General features: G+C 37.5%; 1 protein-coding gene across 1 annotated transcript in view; it reads left to right on the top strand.

Annotated features, from left to right (window-relative positions):
• The first annotated feature begins 2449 nt into the window (after positions 1–2449).
• SMC2 (structural maintenance of chromosomes 2) overlaps positions 2450–19528 on the top strand; it is a 44431-nt gene continuing 27352 nt past the window's right edge. Inside the window, exons 1-12 of the mRNA XM_004711064.2 lie at positions 2450–2538; positions 3312–3540; positions 5180–5329; positions 7298–7420; positions 10408–10446; positions 12154–12264; positions 12441–12485; positions 14088–14321; positions 14555–14704; positions 16160–16393; positions 17875–18034; positions 18491–18608. Coding sequence (XP_004711121.1) covers positions 3373–3540; positions 5180–5329; positions 7298–7420; positions 10408–10446; positions 12154–12264; positions 12441–12485; positions 14088–14321; positions 14555–14704; positions 16160–16393; positions 17875–18034; positions 18491–18608 — 1532 coding nt within the window. The 5' untranslated portion in view covers positions 2450–2538; positions 3312–3372. The remainder of the gene's footprint in view (positions 2539–3311; positions 3541–5179; positions 5330–7297; positions 7421–10407; positions 10447–12153; positions 12265–12440; positions 12486–14087; positions 14322–14554; positions 14705–16159; positions 16394–17874; positions 18035–18490; positions 18609–19528) is intronic.

The raw sequence follows: 19528 nt of genomic DNA on the forward strand, positions 1-19528 counted from the left end.
TATATGTGTATATTCTTACAGCCATGCAGAAGTGTATTTGCATTAATGTTTTCATCCATTTGGTTTATGTCTATCTCTGGTCATTTATCTTTTAATATATATATATGGAAAAGCATATATATATAGTGCAGGAGAAACACTACCTTTACAAATGGAACTAATAAAACTACCTGGATGAAAAAACAAACTCATTGAGGTCAGGTTGACTCTGACTCACAGCAGCCACAGAGAACTGCCCCTGTCAGGTTCCAATACTAACTCTTTACTGCAAGCGCCCTATCTTTCTCCTGAGGAGCAGCTGGTGGTTTTGAATTGCTGACCATGCAGTTAGTAGCCCAACATTTAACCACTGTGCCACCAGGGCTCCTATTATTTGTTTGTAAAGGTAAAAATACAAGAAAGCATAAAGAAGCAGAGAGATGTCCCTGCCAAGCAGGAATGTTTAGTGTGGAAAGAACACTGTTATTGAAATTAAGTAATCGGGTGGCAGTAAGTTGCTTTTGACTTTATCACATCCCATAAATGAGTAAATACAGCCACCTACTACTCTATGCCTCCTTTTAAATTATGTTCAGCTGTTTTTTCCCTTTCAAGTTTGTTAGAATGGGTGAACTCAGTACACAGCAGTTCCAAAGCCAAAAACAACAAAAAATTCTGTCACTGACCAGTTAGTTCCAAGCAAACCCATTGCCATTGAATTGATTCCAACATAATGACTTTATAGGACACATTAGAACTGCCCTACAGGATTTCTATAGCTTTACTTTTATCTTTGTCCCATGAAGAGGCTGATGGGCTTGAACTTCAGACCTTTCAATTAGCACCCCTAGCTGAACATTCCAACCAGTTATCACCAGTGTTTGCTATGTTAAAAAAACAAAAACAACAAAAAGCAGTGTTGTTTTATTCCAGATGTGCAAGCCCTAAATACAATTTTACAAGTCTTGTCATTAACAATTCATTAACAGTTCATATTCTTGAAATCAAAATTAACTTCCCATCAAAATGAATCATCTATTCCTTATTTCTGCATTGAAGATAGTCATTTCATCTCTGCTTCCTCAGAGAGGATTCACTCAAGTCTCTTTCACTTAGAACTTGTTTTATAGATTTGTGTTCTTGCTAGTGCTACTACCTTCCATAAGGATGAAGACTCCTTTAACTTGCAAGGTTAAGTGTTTGATCCATGGTGGGGAAACAAGAACAGTGCTCTCCTATGTATGTGAAGTCCATCTACTTTACAAGCTTTGTTTCCAGCCCTCACCTCTCCAAACGAAGGGTGGCTTTGGCCTTGGTATTCTCCACTTCCTTATGGAGTCTGTGTCAAGCCGGGCACTACGGAATTTCTCATCTCTATCTGTGCAATACGTAACGGAAATTCCTTAGTGTTTGTTGCCTATACGGAACTAAAAATGATATAGATTTCTTCCTTTAACAGGTAATTTTCATCGTAATAGACTTTAATAGGCAGGCATAAGGGGAATAATTATATGTGTATATTCTTACAGCCATGCAGAAGTGTATTTGCATTAATGTTTTCATCCATTTGGTTTATGTCTATCTCTGGTCATTTATCTTTTAAATTTAGTGCAAAGGACAATGTCTGGCTTAACATTTATATTTTTACCACACGGAAGTTAGTTTACTTAGCAACCTGAGTTGTTGGGAAATTAACATTCTTTATTCATAAAGTGAGGAAAGGAAGGATTTACTTTCAGCTGTAGGTTGCAAGTATCTCCCTCCTTTCAGACAGCAAAACAGACGTTAAGGGCCCGCCCCTTAGAAGCTAATGAGAGGCGGGGCCAGACGGGACCTACAAGCCTCAGAAGGCCCGCGCCTCCACAGCCCCAACAGGACGTCTTTCATTTTTTAGGGATTGGGCCCAACCCGCGGAAATTCTGATACAATACACAGCAGAAACTTCCAGAGGAAAACCTTCTTCTCTTTCAGCATCCGCATCTCCTGGCCCAGACACAACACACGTCTCCGCTCTAACACAAGAGCACACACGCCTTCCTAGACAGCGAGCTTCCACTAGCCGCCCCACCATGGGGCGTGGCCTAAGGCGGGGCGTGGCCTAAGTGGGGCGGGACCGACGATGCTCAAGGACCCAAGCTGAGACCTGACTGCCCAAGATGTGCCGGTTGCCCGTGTTAATATATTCCACCTTCTCCCTTAATCGCAAGAAGCTCGCCGCCGCAACCCCCGAGACTTTCATTGACAGAATTTTCTTTCCGGTATTTCTGTTGCTTTGATGGCTTCATTGGAGGGAAAAGATGGAAGCAGGAAGTCAGGCGTCTGCTAAGCGGCAGCAGAGGAACTAGCCCGTGGAGGCGGGGTCCTTTGCTCGCGCCTAAATTCAAAGGAATAAATAGTTCCGGCGCCGGCGCCGAGTCCCGCGGCAATGTTGTTTCCGCCGTGGTAGAGTTACCTGTTTGGTGCCGGAAGGCGGGCTCTTTGGGCCTGCGCTCCATCCTCGCTCCCTCGGGGTGCCCTCGGGCTTCCCAGACCAAGCGGTCTGAGGCAGCGACCGGGCAGGTGCGTGCGCGCGGCCGGTTGGGCCTGGTTCCAGGCGGAAAATGAGGGTGGCGGGGTGGGAGGTGAGTAGAAAGGGCTCTCGGATGGGAATGAAAGTTAAAGGGTGCCTGGCAGGAAAGCTTACTTCGGAGCCGCTGTCGAGTGGGGCGAGCTGTTCGCGAAAAGGCCAGGTGAGACGAGGTAACAGCTTGTGTAAAAGCCGGAGCGTGCAGAATGTATGGGATTCAGTCTCTTACGGATCCCTTCCATGAGCTCGTCGTCATTGGGGATTTAGTGGTGGATGTCTGCGGAGACCTTAGGGGAACTTGCTAAAAAGTGGGACAAGTAACGGTTCGTGTCAGCCAAAAGTGCTTAGAGGGAAAAAGGAAATGGTAGAGGATGCGTAGAAATGCAATTTCTCCCGGGAAAGGCTGGAAGAAGCTTGGAGCAAAGACGTGAAGGTGGTAAAAGAGTACGTGCCCGACCCATGTTTACGGTCGGTGGGAAGGGGCTTTATGGGCATCAGGAACGGGACCTGAAATAAGCAGTGGTCTAGTTCAGGGAATGGTAAAGGTCGAAGGGAACAGGGACAGTGCTCAACTTGGGATTTCAAGCTAACCTTGGAATTTAATTAACGTCGTGTTTTTAAATAGGGAAAGAAAGCTCTGTACATCAAAGAGAGTAGCTTGACAAATGATTTAGATTTCCTTTGGGGCTATACTTTGTATGTTCTAGTCTATTCATTGTGAGTCAAGTTTGTATATTTCACCTAAATTTTGTTCCCTTTTGTACAGAAGTGGTTGGTGGCCTATTTGATGCTAGCACAGGTTTACCGGGTCCAAGGCAGTAGTGAAAATGCATATTAAGTCAATCATTCTGGAGGGCTTCAAGTCCTATGCACAGAGGACTGAAGTCAATGGTTTTGACCCCCTCTTCAATGCTATCACTGGCTTAAATGGAAGTGGAAAATCCAACATATTGGACTCTATTTGCTTCTTACTGGGGATCTCCAACCTATCTCAGGTAAAGTATAAACTTACCTATTTAGGTGAATTTGAAGTTGGGCAAGGAAGTCTTACATATTTAGAAACTTGCAATTATTTTGTCTCTTTTGCTTTAAAGTATTGTGTTTTGCACTTTATGTAAATTATCTTATACCTAACTCCACCCTCATAGAGATATGCAGCCTTGGAAACCCACAGGGATGGTTTTACCCTGTCACTTTGGGACACTCGCTGAGTCAGAATCGACTCAATGGCAGTGAGTTTGAAGCCTTTACTATAGTAATATTATCACTTAATTTTCGTAGAAGAGAACTTAGAACCTAAGAAATTTGCTTAAGGTCCATCATCTTAAGGCATTCTGCAGCACCACCAAACTCGGGGTTCTTACTTTAAGCAGCAGTATTCGAGAGCATCACCAAACTCGGGGTTCTTACTTTAAGCAGCATCATTTGAGAGCATGTATTCCCCCTGCGCTGTAATACCTTTAGAGGCATTGCTAATAGGAGTTAGATGAATGGGATCCCTGGTGCACCTGTGCTCTAAACATTGGTGGGCTGCTAACTGCCAGATGAGCTTATCAAACCCACCAGCTGCTCTTCAGGAGAAAAATGTGGTTTTCTGAACCCATAAAGGTTTGCAGTCTCAAAAACGTGAGGAACATTTCTGTTCTGTCCTGTATCAGTTAGCTGTGAGTCCAAATCCACTCAATGGTAGTGGGCTTGATTCTGGTGCCATTAAAGTCCCAGTGGTGCAGTGGTTAAAGTGCTTAGCTGTTAACCAAAATGTTCGTGATTCCAATCTGTTGGAGAAAGTTTCCATATGATTTATAGCCTTGGAAAGTGTAAAGGACATTCCTATTGTATTCTGTGGAGCCCTGGTGGATTAGTGGTACATGTTGAGCTGCTAAAGGCAAGGTCAGCAGTTTGAAACCACCAGCTGTTCTTCGGGAGAAAGACAAAACTGTCTACTCCCATAAAGAGCTGCAGCCTCAGAAACTCACAGGGGCCATTCTACCCTGCCTTATAGGGTTACTATGAGTCAGAATCAACTCAATAGCACCGGGTGTGGTTTTTGGTTTGTTTCTTCCTTTAAATATTTCTAAATAAGAAAAGCCTAAAACTAAATTGAATTGATGTCTTAGAATTATGGTGTTGGTGAACAATATTGAATATAGACTGCCAGAAAAACAAATCCAACTATTAGGGGCGAAGTACAGTTTCTTAGAAGAATGCTCCTTAGAGGGGAGGAAGGCAGTACTTTGCTCATATACTTCAGACATGTTATTAGAAGGGACTGCTTAGAGCAGGCCATCATGCTTGGTAAAGTAGTGAGTCAGCAAAAAGGTGGATTAACACAGTGGATACAACCATGGGTTCAGGCATAGCAGTGAATACGAAGATGGCACAGGACCAGACAGGATTTCTCTGTTGTACCTGAGATCACTGGCTTAGAACCAGTGCAGTGGCACTTAACAGCAACAACAAACCTGCCTAACAGACTTTTGTTAAGAAATGGTAGAAAATCATCAGCTCAGGTTTGATGAGGTCCTCTACAGAAAGGTACCTAATATAGATCGCATGTTTTCCATGCCACTAGATGTAACATTTATCCTTGATACAATATAAATGGGTTCCTACTCGATGTCTTCTCTATTTTAGGTTCGGGCTTCTAATTTACAAGATTTAGTGTATAAGAATGGACAGGCTGGTATTACCAAAGCCTCAGTGTCAATCACTTTTGATAATTCAGACAAAAAGCAAAGTCCTTTGGGATTCGAAGTTCATGATGAAATCACAATAACAAGACAGGTAAGTACCTACTAACATACCTGTTTTAGCCATATGGCTTTACAATTTTATGAAGTTCTTGCAGTTGATGTTTAATTGCTTCCAGTTCTTTCACTTTCCTATTTAACTTTTTAAAAATGCATGATGCCTCAAATTGAGTGTACACTGCCAGAAATTGATGATGTACCAGCATTTGTCTTCTTACCACATGATTGAAATTTAATTTCTTTCACTGTAGGTGCTGCACTGCTGTTCATACTAAAATTAGAGAATTCATGGCACATTAAAAATGCACATCAAATTTCCTTAAAACCACTATTTTTTATAGCCATTATCACTAAGCCACGCTCCTACCACATTTATAGTTTGCTTTTTTTTTTTTTAATGCAGGGCTAAAAACTCAATTGCTATCAAGACAATTCTGACTCATAGCAACTTTATGTAAGATTTTCAAAGCTGTAATCTGTATGGGAGCAAATAGCCTTATCTTTCTCCTGCAGAACAGCTTATGGTATTGAACCCCTCACCCTGTGGTTAGCAGTCCAGTGCTTACCCAGCAGTGCCACCAATCTCCTTTTCTGGACCATATATTTATTGCTTTATTTTTTCCCTCATAATCACACCATGTTTTCCGTTTGCAAGGTTTTTTATTTTATTTTTTTTAATTCTGTTCTGGTTTACTTGCTGTTTTAGCATGATGCCACAGGTCTTTGTTTTGTTTTTGTTTTCTATTTTAATAAGATCACTAATTTAAAAACCAACAAAAAATGTTGAGTAGGTTGGGACAGGATTCTGTTGTCCTTAGGCTTCCATCACCCTTAAGAATTGCTACTCCATTTACTCCTAATTTACCTAATTATTTTTGTCCTCATTCTGTCCATATCTCTAGTATACTAGGTCTTTTGTCAAAAATCTGTGAACACATGAGCACCGGCCTAATAATCCAGTTAGATAAAGAATTGAAACTAAACTTTCCCCCATTATTTATTAAGGTTTTGAGAATTCTTGAGTGCCCCAGGATGTGCAGATTGAAAGAAAAATGAATGACATTTTGCACATAAGGACCTTAAAAATATTTTGGGTGAGGCTGGCATACGTAGCTGATGATATAAATACTAAACTAGAAGTATAAAGAAGCTGGGCTCTGGCCTGGGTTGTAGTTAATCCATGCTGAAGGTGGGGAATCAATTCAGAATTTTGACCAGGATTGCCATCAAAGCCACTTGTCTTTAGTTTTGGACCTCTTTTGCTTTTAAAAATCAAGGAGTATGGGGTGGGGGTTGAGGTGGGCGCAGAGGAGTTAGCTTTAAGCATGGGAAAAAATACAGAAAGCTCATTACCAGAGATAGAAAATGTGTTTCACACATACTTGAAAGCATAAAGCTTGAATTGACCCTAACTTAGTTCAATGTAGACACCATTGGGTACTTATAAATCATTACATATGTGTGTGTTGCAGAAGGCTGTGGATGACAGTGGAAGCCCCAGATGTGTTTGCAGATTAAGCCTCTGACCATAATTCAGAGACGTGAATAGCCTTGCTATCAAACATCATTGTAAAGTCAATAAGCAGACACCGTTAAAGTTAAAATGTAAAACTACCATTTGATCTTCCTTTTAATCCATTTTAAATTTGTTGAAGTTTTTAATATTTTATACTTGTTTTTCAATTGAGGTTTTTCTGCTTTGTCGTTATTAAGGTCTTTTATTTATTTTGTTTAGTATATTCTGTATATTAAATACTGGGCAGGTAAATCTATAGAGTCAGTAAACATTAGGGGAGGTTGGGAGGAAATAGGGACCTAACAACAGAAAATGTTCTAAAATTAATTAGGGGAGTGATTGTTCTACTCTTAATATGAATGAACTATTGAATTGTATGATATATGAATTAGATGCTAATAAAAACCATGCACACACCCCCAGCCATGGAAATTTGTCATCTTGGCCCAAGATGTATCACTTAAAATTTTTTTATTTTCCTTATAGGTGGTTATTGGTGGCAGAAATAAGTATTTAATCAATGGAGTAAATGCAAACAACACTCGAGTACAAGACCTCTTCTGTTCTGTTGGCCTTAATGTTAACAACCCTCACTTTCTTATTATGCAGGTATATTTTGATTGTGGTCTTTATAGAATCATTAGAATTGGAGAAGTTCTTTGTTGGATTGGCTTTTTTTTTTTTTTTTTTAATTTACCAATATACTGATGTTTGGGCCCCTGTTAATAAATGTGGTCTAATTACTTAAATTGATGGAATTTGGAGATACATCTAGAACTAACTTTTTTTTTTAACTTACCTTCATATAAGAACAGTTTATGCTCATAAATTTTAAATTCTTGTAAAATGTTGAATTAAAGAATCTTAATGTTTCAAGTTATATTAAAGTTTTTTTAGAGGTTTAATGAAAAGAGTAGACATCTCATTGTCTTATTATTTTACTAGACCCATCCAGCTACCTTAGAAAAATCATAACATAATCCATGGCAGGATGATGAGGTTCAAAAAAATATTTTCACTAAGTCAAAGGTTCAAAGCTGAAAAGAATACATCTAAATTCTACAAGCTGGCTGTACTCTCCTTTTGGTGAGGGGTGGGGGTGGGGCACAAGGATACTGAGTTAGTGAATGCTTTCTGGCATTGACGTTAAGCATTTTCTTTTCTTGTTTTTGAATGACTGGAGGTATGTCATGTACTTCCTTGATGACTGCCATTCCTGAAAGTCAGGATGTTCAATAGTTGCCTCAGTTATCTAGTGCTCCTATCATAGAAATACCATAAGTTCATGGCTTTAACAAACAAATTAATTTTCTTACAGTTTAGGAGGCTAGAAGTTCAAGTTCAGAGTGCCAGCTGTGGAAGTCTTTCTCTTTCACTTGGTACAAAAGGAAGGTCCTTGTTTTGTTAGCTTCTACTTTCTGGTTCCTTGGAGATCTACATGTATCTTGATATATTTTATTGCTTCTCTCCTCTCCTCCCTTGTTATCTCATATCTTAAAAGAAATTGACTCCAGATGTAACCTATGTTAATTCTCCTTCAACAAAGCAGGATTTTGTCCTCAACAAAGACAACTCATTTTCAAATGGGTAATAACCACAGACATTAGCAACAATATTTTGGGAGGACATAATCCAATCTAGAACATCTTGCACTTTAAAAGCCTTGCCAAAGAAATCTGCCTTGGGGTCAATTTTGACTCAAGAGACATTATCCCTACCCACTGCCATCAAGTTGATGCTGACTCCATGGAAAGTTTTGTAAATCCACATGGGAGAAAACACACAAGGTTGTGTAAATCTCTATGGGAGAAGGCATACTTACCTTTCTCCTGTTGGTGGGTTAGAACTGCCAAACTTGTAGTTAGCAGTGCATTGCTTACTCAACAGTGCCACCGGGCTCTTTAGAGTTCCTATAGGAAAGAGTGAAACTACTCCCTGCAGTATCCAAGGTTATAACTGTGACGTCTGCCTTTACAGGAGTAGAACTGCACCTTTTTTCCCTTTGCAGTGGTGGCTGAGTTCAAACAGTCGACCTTAGCACAATGTATAACCAACTACATCACTTCGTAGCCTTATCTACCCTTACTCACCAAGTGTCTCCCCCCTATAATTTTTCCCTCGGCCACATAGAAAACACAGTCAACCCATCACAACGTTCCAAAAGTCTTAGTCTACTCCATGTCCCCAAAATCTAATATTTCAAAACATCTGAATACAATGAGTATGGGTTTGATTGCAGGTGTACTCTATCTGGGCCATAATTCTTCTTCATTTGTTAATTTGTGAAATACAGTATACAAGTTTTCTGCTTCCAAAGTGCAATGGTGGAGCAGGCCAGGTACAAAGTAAATATTTTCACTATAAAAGGGAAATATTCCAAGAAGGGGTAAGGCACCAAGCAAGTCCAGAGCCCAGTAGAACAGTATGTATTAGGTCTTGAGGCTGTGTTACCATCCAATTTCTCTGAGACCGTCTGGCCAGTAACCCTACATTTCAGACTGAGTATTGGCCATGACCTCTCGATTCTAGGTTGAGGCCTGAAGAAATAATGTAGTGGACATATCTTTTGGCTACACAAAGTAGAGGGAGAGGCCCACTCTCTTCTGCCCAAAGATGAATCTTAAGGGAAAGAGTTCACACGTTTCTTCCCTTCAACTTTTTTCTTTTTATCCTATTCTGACACCAACTCTCCCTCCTTGTATAGTACTCTACTTGGATAATTTGTTGCAATGGCCACACACAACTGCAGGCTTTGAAATGTTGCGGATACATTTTCTTTTGTCCACAGCGCCCTTTCTCAGGCACATCCCTCTGCTCCTCATCGTTCCTTAGCCTCTGCTTTAACAGACTGATTTTCTCACAGTTTAGGAGGCTAGTCCAAAATCAGAGCACCAGTTCTGGAGTCTTATTTTTGTCTTAACAGCTTCTGCATCCTGGTTCTTCTCCATGTGTCTTGGCATCTGCTTTACCCTATGTTTTCCCTATTCTCTTGTGTAATAACTTTCATATCTCAAAAGAGATTGACGCAAGATATACTTGCCTCATCATACAAAGATAGTCCATGCCTCAATGGGACTATAACTACAGAATAAAGGTTAGGATTTATAACACATTTTAGAGTGGACAATTCAATCCATAAGTGTAATTCTATTGAAATTTGTGTACCCATTTTAGAAATGGATGTTTATACAACAATAATACTGCCTTATGCTACACTAGTTAACTCTGGTTTAAGTTAACCTTGTATCATTTAATATATTGTTTAATAACTTAGTTTCATTAGATTTGTATCACTGTCAGTGAGAAAGTAATTAGAAATCCTAAAATTGTAGGATATCCTTGGTCTCAAATCTAACATACATATTTTCATGTAAGTACAATAAAGAACTTACAAAAAAATGATGTATCAAGATGTTGTTACTGTTGTTAGCTACTGTCCAATGGGTCCTTTACTTCAGAAAACCCCATGTGACGATAGGATTGGTCCCTTGTGATCCACGTATAAGACGCATACAACTTTATTGAAGAGATAGGCCCTTGGGTTGCATTTTATGTAATTTGCCACCATTGTAGTAAGTTTGTCCTTTTGTTTTCAGGGTCGAATTACAAAAGTATTGAATATGAAACCTCCAGAGGTAAGAATACTGTTTATTAGTAGTAAATATATTCATTCTAAATGCCATTTTCTTCTTCCAGACAATTTTTTTATCATTTTCATTATTAAATTCTGGACACATTGTTTAAGAATTATTTGTAAAGGAGATTTTTTTTTTATATTTGTCACTGTCCCATTTATTAAGACAAAGCTTGACTGTATAAAGCATACTTTCTGAATCAGTATTGCATGAGAATGAAATGCTATAGAAAAAGATTTAAATACTGTGTTCACATGTCATCAATGATTGAACATACAAAGACTATTTGAGATGCATCCTACATTCACTACCATCAAGTTTATTCTGGCTATAATGACTCAATAGGACATGATAGAAACTGCCCTTATGGATTTTCAAGCCTAAATTTTTATGCAAGCAGAAAACCGTGTCTTTCTCCTTTGAGAAAATAATTGGCTAGTTGGTACATGCCAAAATAAAAAGTAACAGCAGAAACCATTAATAATTAGAACATAGTGTACAAAGTATGGGTATAAGAAAATTGAAAATGACAAAAAATGAAAGGAAAAACAAAGATTAATATCCTAGGAATAGCAAGTTGAAATGGAATATTTATCATTTTGTATCATGGTTTGCTATGCCAGGAAAGAAAAATTCAAGAGCATTGGTGTCCGCCATTAAGTAGAAGAGTTCAAGATCTATATTGAAGTACAATGATGTCTGTGATAGGGTAATGTCCATATTATCCATGTAAAATGGGAACTTTGTAAGGAAGGAAAACTCAAATATTTTGCACTAAAAAGAAAAGTACTGAAACGATCTCATCAGGGGCATAGAACTTCTCGGACATGAATTAATAATGCAATCCCATTGAGTTTGGCAATCATGGATCTCACTAAAATACTGTAGATACTCATCAGCTGAGACACCTAATTTTACCACAAACCCTGCATTAAAAACTCAGCTTATACACAAGTATATACAGTAGGTGCTTTTCCACAGGTATTATTTTTGTTTAATTTGTAACAACTTTAAGAGAAACTGTCAGTTCTCCCATCAGAAATGAAGCACAAAGAAGATTGGTTTGTTTGCGGAGTTTCTCAAGGGATCGCAGCTCTCTGCCATGTTTCATCCCTGCTGGATTAAAACAGCTGAAATCTAGCTGGATGAATTTCAAGTAGACCCTGACGGGTGTCCAGTCTTTTTATATTTGTAATCGAAGGAAAAAAGAGAACTGGCTTCAATTTTTCAAAGAGAAATGCTTTGGAAACTAGCGGAAAGTGTGCTTGTAGAATTTGGGTGATAATCTAGAACTATTTCTTGAGTATATGTGTTATAGATAACTATGTGAATTTTCGTTTGACTCTATTGAGTCATTTGGACCATTGTTTTGGCAAGATGCTTAGTAATGTCCTGGCTCTAAATCAGGGGTCCTCGAACTTTTTAAACAGGGGACCAGTTCACTGTCCCTCAGACTGTTGGAGGGCTGAGCTGTAGTTGAAAAAAAACTATGAACAAATTCCTATGCACACTGGACGAGTTGGCTGCTAAGTAGGACAGGCAGCGTCAGCAAAAACACCTGGCGGGCCGGATAAATGTCCTCAGTGGGCCGCATGTAGCCTGCAGGCCGTAGTTTGAGGACCCCTGCTGTAAATGATGCACTTATGATTAATTCAGACAAGAACGATTGGCTAAGTCATCTTAATTATTTACCCACTGTCATTGCAGATTCTATCTATGATAGAAGAAGCAGCTGGAACCAGAATGTATGAATACAAAAAGATAGCTGCCCAGAAGACTATAGAAAAGAAAGAGGCTAAGCTGAAAGAAATTAAGACGGTAATTAAATTTATGCGAAACATTTTTGAAGAGGAGTACAGTTTCCCTGTAGATATGTTGTGCTGCGATGAGGGAAAGCTGGTATTTTCCTCTCCTGTTTGCTTTTCTATAACCGACCATGGTACTTTTTTCTTTTGGTGGTGCTTTACAAATACTGATTTTCCTTTATTTTTCAGATACTTGAAGAAGAGATTACTCCAACCATTCAAAAATTAAAAGAGGTATAATATGTCCAAAGATAGTTAATAAAATGTCTCTTAAATTGGTAAAGTATCCAACATCATGCGTAAGAATGAAGAATACACTAGTTTAGGGGAATTTATTTCTGTGATGAGGTGAAGTTGAGTTGCTGTTACGTACCTTACCCTTTTGTTTACGTGTGCTTTATACCTATTATGATGTAATGGTTTTGATTGTGCTCTGCATCATGTCAAATTTTAATAGTTTGGTAAAGAGAATCAAGTTTAGATGGTCCTGGACATTTAGAATTCATTGGAATAACATTTCTTAAGGATGTGGCACTCTGCAAAATGCTAGTCAGGTATAACTGCTGGTATAAGTACTATCACATATTTGCTGCTGTTCAGGCATTTTATGAGGGAAAGGGATTGAAATAAAGGCCTGCTTGTTCTCTTGCCATTTTGCAGCTACTGTACATCATAAAACTTGTCAGGATTTCTTTAGTGTTTGTTACATAGGGAAGGAATTCATTTGTAGCACATTGTGTTTTAAGACGTGTTAATTAAATGCTCAGTGAAATTCATACTGCTGAAAAATGTTTCCATAATTCAAATAATAAAGTTGATGTTTTCGGGAATACAAAAATTGAGATCTTGAAGGTACAATATATGCACGGCTTAGTTAAGAAAAAAAGAAAACTACATCAAGAGTTTAAACCTTGGTCTCAGACCAAATTTTTTGTCCCTTTAAACCATTTTTTCTAAATCTGACATCTTCATCTGTAAATTGGTAATTTTCATTGTTAATGTGCCACAGTGTGTCCTTTTTGGAATGAAATGTAATATTTTGTGGAGTGCCTGTATTCATGAGTCAATGTTGAGTAGACAACTTGATAATACTACTACAAATTATACTTAATAGCATGGTACTGTTGGAAGTATTGATTGACTGTATAGGTATGGTACTATCAGAGAAATAGTCTATGAACTGTATATTCACATTTATTTGTAAATTTTAAATGCTGATTGTGTATTACAAGAAATAGCCACATAAAATTCACTACAACCTGTTGCTGTTGAGTCTGTTTAAAAGCAAACTCTTCATGCTCATGGCAAGTCGATTCCAACTCAGACATCCTAGGGGACAGAGTAGAACTGACCCTTTAGGTTTCTGAGACTTTAAATATTTAGGGGAGCAGACAGCCTCATCTTTTTCCTTCAGAGGGGCTGGTGGGTTCAAACTTCTAACCTTGTGGATAGCAAACAGTTCAGTGCATAGCCCACTGTGTCTCCAGGGCTCCTTTTCAGCTCATGGTGACCCTATATGATCTTCATGAAAGCAGTTATGAGTCTTCCACAGAGCTGCTGGATTGGTTTGAACAGCTAACCTTTAGGTTGACAGCCAATTGCCAACTGCTCACTTGAGATGGTATATATATCTATATCTATATCTATCTATCTATATATATATATAAAGAGTTCTCCTGATGTTCTTTACAAGTTCTTAGAATTTTATCATTATGAGATTATTTAATCTTAGATATAATAGGTTACGTCATGGGATAGAAATTTGGTCTGATTCTGTTCAAACGTGTTTTAAAATAGGAAGTGTTGAAGAATCCTTATTGGTGACTTCTCTTCTAGGAAAGATCATCCTACTTGGAGTACCAAAAAGTCATGAGAGAAATAGAACACCTGAGTCGTTTATATATTGCGTATCAGTTTTTGCTGGCTGAAGATACCAAAGACCGCTCAGCTGAGGAGTTAAAAGAAATGCAAGATAAAGTTGTGAAACTTCAAGAAGAATTGTCTGAGAATGATAAAAGAATAAAAGGGCTTACTTATGAAATAGAAGAGTTAGAAAAAAGAAAAGATAAGGTAGGAATATAACATATAAGGTAGAATATCCTTCTGTGAGAAAGAAACTTTAAACTGTTTAACATATTGTAACTCTTCAGGATTTACTCAGTGTTCTCGTCCTTATTGACTCCTTGGCCTTAAAATACGAGAACAAAAGATGGCGTTTAAATGATGTTAACTATCCCACACAAAATCACATGAGAAAATATCAACAGCTCTTAAGAGATTGAATTGGATGCATTTGATTACAGGAAATTGGAGGCATACTCCGCTCTTTAGAAGATACTCTTGCAGAGGCTCAGCGAGTAAATACTAAATCTCAAAGTGCTTTTGATCTCAAAAATAAAAATCTGGAAAGTGAAGTAAACAAACGCAAGGAACTGGAAAAAAATATGATGGAGGTAAGCAACGAAGCAGTTTCCTGCTCACTAGTGGGCATTTCTCCATTCAGTGAATATTTATTGAACATCTAATGTGGGCCAAGCAATGAACAACACAGCAATTGAAGGAAGTAGATGAAGTATGTGGAAATATGATAATAAAAAAACAAGCTACTAAATTATATAGCATGTAGGGGATTCTTCAGAAAGTTCATAGGAAAATAATTGTCTTTAAATTTTCCATGAACTTTTTGAGGCCTACCTCTTAAAGTATTAGCTTCTGGAGAAAAACATTAAGTAGATGAGGGGAAGAGGATGGGCAGAGAATATAGTTTTAAACTGGATAGCCTTCTCTGGCCTCTCACTGCGAGGCTGGTCCCTAGACTATCACATAAGACTACCTTATCGATCACCTTGCTTTCACTCTTGCACAGGTGTAATCTGATTTCTGTATATAATCTGAAATATAAATTGGATATTGCCATTTCTGCCCTTAAAATTAGTCTATGGTCTCAAAGATACATTATACATCCAAGGTCTTTCCCATGACCTAAAAGGCCATACATGATATGATCTGTTGCCTGGTTCTTCATCACCACATACTCACTGCTTCTGCCAGTTACTGAAACATCCAAGTATGTTCTTTAGTTTCTGCCCAATGCCTGTCCTCCCAGTAGGTTTACTCCCTAACTTCGTTTGGGCATCTGCTCAAATTCATTGTCTCCCATTACCATTCTCATAAAAATAATTATCCCTTTAACTTTATGTACTCTCTTTCACCAGAGTATATAGGCTACCCAAAGACAGTGTCTTAGTCTTTATCTTTAATGTTTAGAACAGTGCTAATGTTTAGAACCCCATAATAACTTCATGAACTAATCAAGGGCCAAAAGGTTTTGCCATGCTCATGGAAGCAGCTAGATTATTTGTTCACTGTGCTGGTAGCCTTCATTCTGTCTGATATCTGGCTGTTATTACTTAAAAGATACTAAGTGTTGCTGCTTTTAGCACAATTATTTAATAATTAATTTTACTGCCTTTAATAGTTAACTCTTCATGTACATTTTCCTAATCCTAAGTGCCTACTTTTAAGATAAATTAGGATGGTTATTTGTTCAATTTTCTAAGTTTATAGACTGATATTTAGTTGTTTGATTAACTCTACTACCACCTTTTTTTTAACTCATTCTCACCCAGATTCAACTATAGTTTATGAAGTGAAACAATTTCTAATGGGATAAATAGCATATTTGTCCCCCCAAAATCAGTTGAAGTTCAAAATGGGAATTCTGTATTTAATGATATGAGAATCAAATAATGATTTTTTCTTATCATGTTCAACTTCGAATTGCTATGAAATTTGATGACCCAAAGGTGTGTGTGTGTGTGTGTGTGTGTGTGTGTGTGTGTGTACATATATATAATGGATGATTGTCTTAACAAATAATACTTTCCTGCTTAAAACCCTCCCTAAAGGACTCTAAAACATTAGGAGCAAAAGAAAAAGAGGTTAAAAAGATGTCAGATGGACTGAGCGCCCTTCGAGAGGCGAGTAGTAAGGACGCTGAAGCCCTGGCTGCTGCCCAGCAGCACTTCAATGCCGTTTCTGCTGGTCTGTCCAGTAATGAAGATGGAGCTGAAGCGACTCTTGCTGGTCAAATGATGGCCTGTAAAAATGATATAAGTAAAGCTCAGACAGAAGCCAAACAGGTAAAGATAGACTTTAAGCTCTATGTTATTGTATTTGTTTTTAAAGCTACTTCACATCGTTTGTTCATAGTTGTTTTATGCCAGAGTTGAAAATAATCAGTTTAAAGTCAAGGAGTTTTCTTGATGTGTTGATCTTAATAGAACCTAAAATAGCAAATTTCAAATATTTCAATTGCTGAGTTTTGATGATAGTTTACCAAGTGGCTGTAAAACCTAAAATACCCTCATGGGTGAATTTTTAAATGCAATAGATATTTTGTTGGATTTGAACTATTTTTTGGAAAATAGAAGCTTAGTCAATATGGTCATTTTTTGGCTGTCTTTATTTGCTTTTATTGAAACCATAAAGTTGAAGACTTAAACTCTAGCAGGAAAGGGAAACATTGTCTCTTTTTATGCCTACCATACCTAGTTCTTAATATGGTACTTTTGTAACTTTGTAATTTTTCTAGAAAGAGTTCCCCCTTCCTCTTTTGTCCAAGTTTCATTTCTGTGTGTTAGTGTCTGATCTGTTTTGTCTGATCCACTGCCATGAAGTCAGTTTTGACTCCTAGCACCTAGGCTTTCCAAGACTCTCAGTGTTTCTGAGAGCAGACACTTTTGCCTCATCTTTCGCCTGCAGAGAGGCCGGTGGAATTGAACTGCCAACCTTCTGGTTAGCTCCCCAACACTTAACCCACCTAATATTTAAATATTTGTCAATATAGCTTATTTATTCTATATAAATATTTCTCATTGCTCACCACACTTTGTCCATCTTTGTTCGGTAGCATTGACAAGTACGGAGAAGTACACATGTCCTTTGATTTTTTTTATGTGGACAGTTGAGTCTGGAACTCTTTGAAGGTGTTAAACTCTGAGGGTGCTCAATCCCTTGTATAAAATGGAGTATGTATATAAAACTTCGATACATTCTCTGGGTACATCCTCTCTATTGCCTTCAATCATCTCTAGATTACTTATAATATTTAATACAATGTTAATGCTATACCAGTTTCACTTTACACTGCCTCTCAAATCTTTGAGGGATTACTTTGATCACTTACATTGCTTTTCCACACACCTCCCCCCTGACCACATCCCCAAATATTTTCAATCCATGGCTGTAGGTGCATAGGTGGTATACATGTGGAAAAGGAAACGGACTTGTGGTTTCCAGCATCCTTTTGTATGTTTATTTTTGTCAGCTTATAGCAGCTTATATTTCTCTGATATAATCTTTGAATTGTATTAATAAGAGATATTTTTGAAGTCATAGAAATAAGGACTTTGGTGCACATCTTTAATGTTTTACTAGGAATCTATGTTAGTTCATATTCTTATTAGTTTTTTGAGAAGGACATCTTGGGAAATGATTTATCTGTTGAAATACTAGTCTAAGAGATTCAAGGCTAATGTCTCTCAAGTAAATCAACTTGAATTTGGCCATTTAATCACTTGTACCATCTGCTTCATATAGTTTGCTGTTTTTTCCATCACAGGCTCAGATGAAGTTGAAACATGCCCAGCAAGAATTAATGGCTAAACAGACTGAAGTTAAGAAGATGGATAGTGGCTACAGGAAAGATCAAGAAGCATTAGAGGCTGTGAAGAAACTTAAAGAAAAACTGGAAGCAGAAATGAAAAAGCTAAATTATGAAGGTTTGCCATTAAAGATACTTAAATCATTAGAGAGTGATAATTCTTGATTGAAGTAAACTTAAAGAAGTAGGGGAAGAATAACTCTGGCTAGTCCTAAAATTTGTTTTACATTAGTGTAGCCTTTTGGATTTTTGAGGTCTCTGCATTGAGAATTTCCTGCTTTAATCATTGTGAAGTGTTACTTGAAAACTCAGGATGCCATTTGTTTTTATGTTTTTAGCAATTTGTGTATTATTTCTTCAACTGTAAATTGTGATATTTGTTGGAAATAATCTACTAAGGAAATGATAGGCACTTGAATATTAAACATTTTTACGTAACATCAGAAATGTATAGTTTCTTCTAGAAATGCCTTAAAAATAATTCTTATTTTTCTTAAATCAGATATGCATGTCTTTCTTAAAGTCTTTGCGTGTCCAAGACTTTGTTTCAATTTCCTTTTTATTTATTGCCTAGAAAACAGGGAAGAAAACCTTTTGGAAAAGCGTAGACAGCTGTCTCGTGATATCAGTAGATTGAAAGAAACATATGAAGCTCTCTTGGCCAGATTTCCCAATCTTCGTTTTGCATACAGGTAAAAGATTTTTAATTTTTCCCAAAAATAATACTGTGTTTTCAATGAAGGTTTATACAGGAGTGTAGGTTTCCATTTAACAGTTTCTACACAAGTTGTTCAGTGGCATACGTTACATCTTTATGATGTGAATAGTCTCATTTCTGTGCAAGTTATTTGGCTAACAAATTGAAATACTGAATTTTAAAATTAATATTAAGTAAACATTTAATATGAATAACCTAAGCATTTTTTTTGTACTTGGGGTTTCAGGTTAACTGCATATAAAAGTTAATATGTATAACTGCATATAAACAGTTAATGCAGTAATGCAGTTGGTTATTGACTGGAAGTTTTAAGTCTATTTCTAAAAAAAAACTCCAAAAATAGTCCATTGAAAAATCCTGTGGAGCATAACTCTACTTTTTCTACTTTGACAGATATGGTGGAGTCAGATTCAACTTGATGTAAAATGATCGTTTTTTGTGTGTGTTTTTTTTTAATTTATTTAAGCTAGAAAACAACTTGAAAGTTTTGATAATACAAAATTTTGTATGAGAAGTTTTCTGAATTGGCACCTTAAACATCTAACCATATCAAAAATGTGGGAGGAGAAACTGTTACATCTAATGGATATCAATGTGGGGAATTTAATGTCAGTTCAAATTCTTTACATTTATTATAGTTAATATTAAACATCCATACTGACATTTTACAGTTTACTCCACTGTGTTTTAATAGAACAATGAGAATAACTATATATTATAAAAATTAGGGTGCCCGGCTATCAAAAGGTATAACGTCTAGGGTCTTAAAGGCTTGAAGGTAAACAAGCGGCCACCTAGCTCAGAAGCAACAAAGCCCACATGGAAGAAGCATACCAGCCTGTGCGATCACGAGGTGTCGAAGGGATCAGTTATAAGGCATCATCAGAACAAAAA

The sequence above is a fragment of the Echinops telfairi genome, unplaced genomic scaffold (genome assembly GCF_000313985.2).
Source record: "Echinops telfairi isolate 266 unplaced genomic scaffold, ASM31398v2 ScPeMD7_7410;HRSCAF=8448, whole genome shotgun sequence".
NCBI lineage: Eukaryota > Metazoa > Chordata > Mammalia > Afrosoricida > Tenrecidae > Echinops > Echinops telfairi.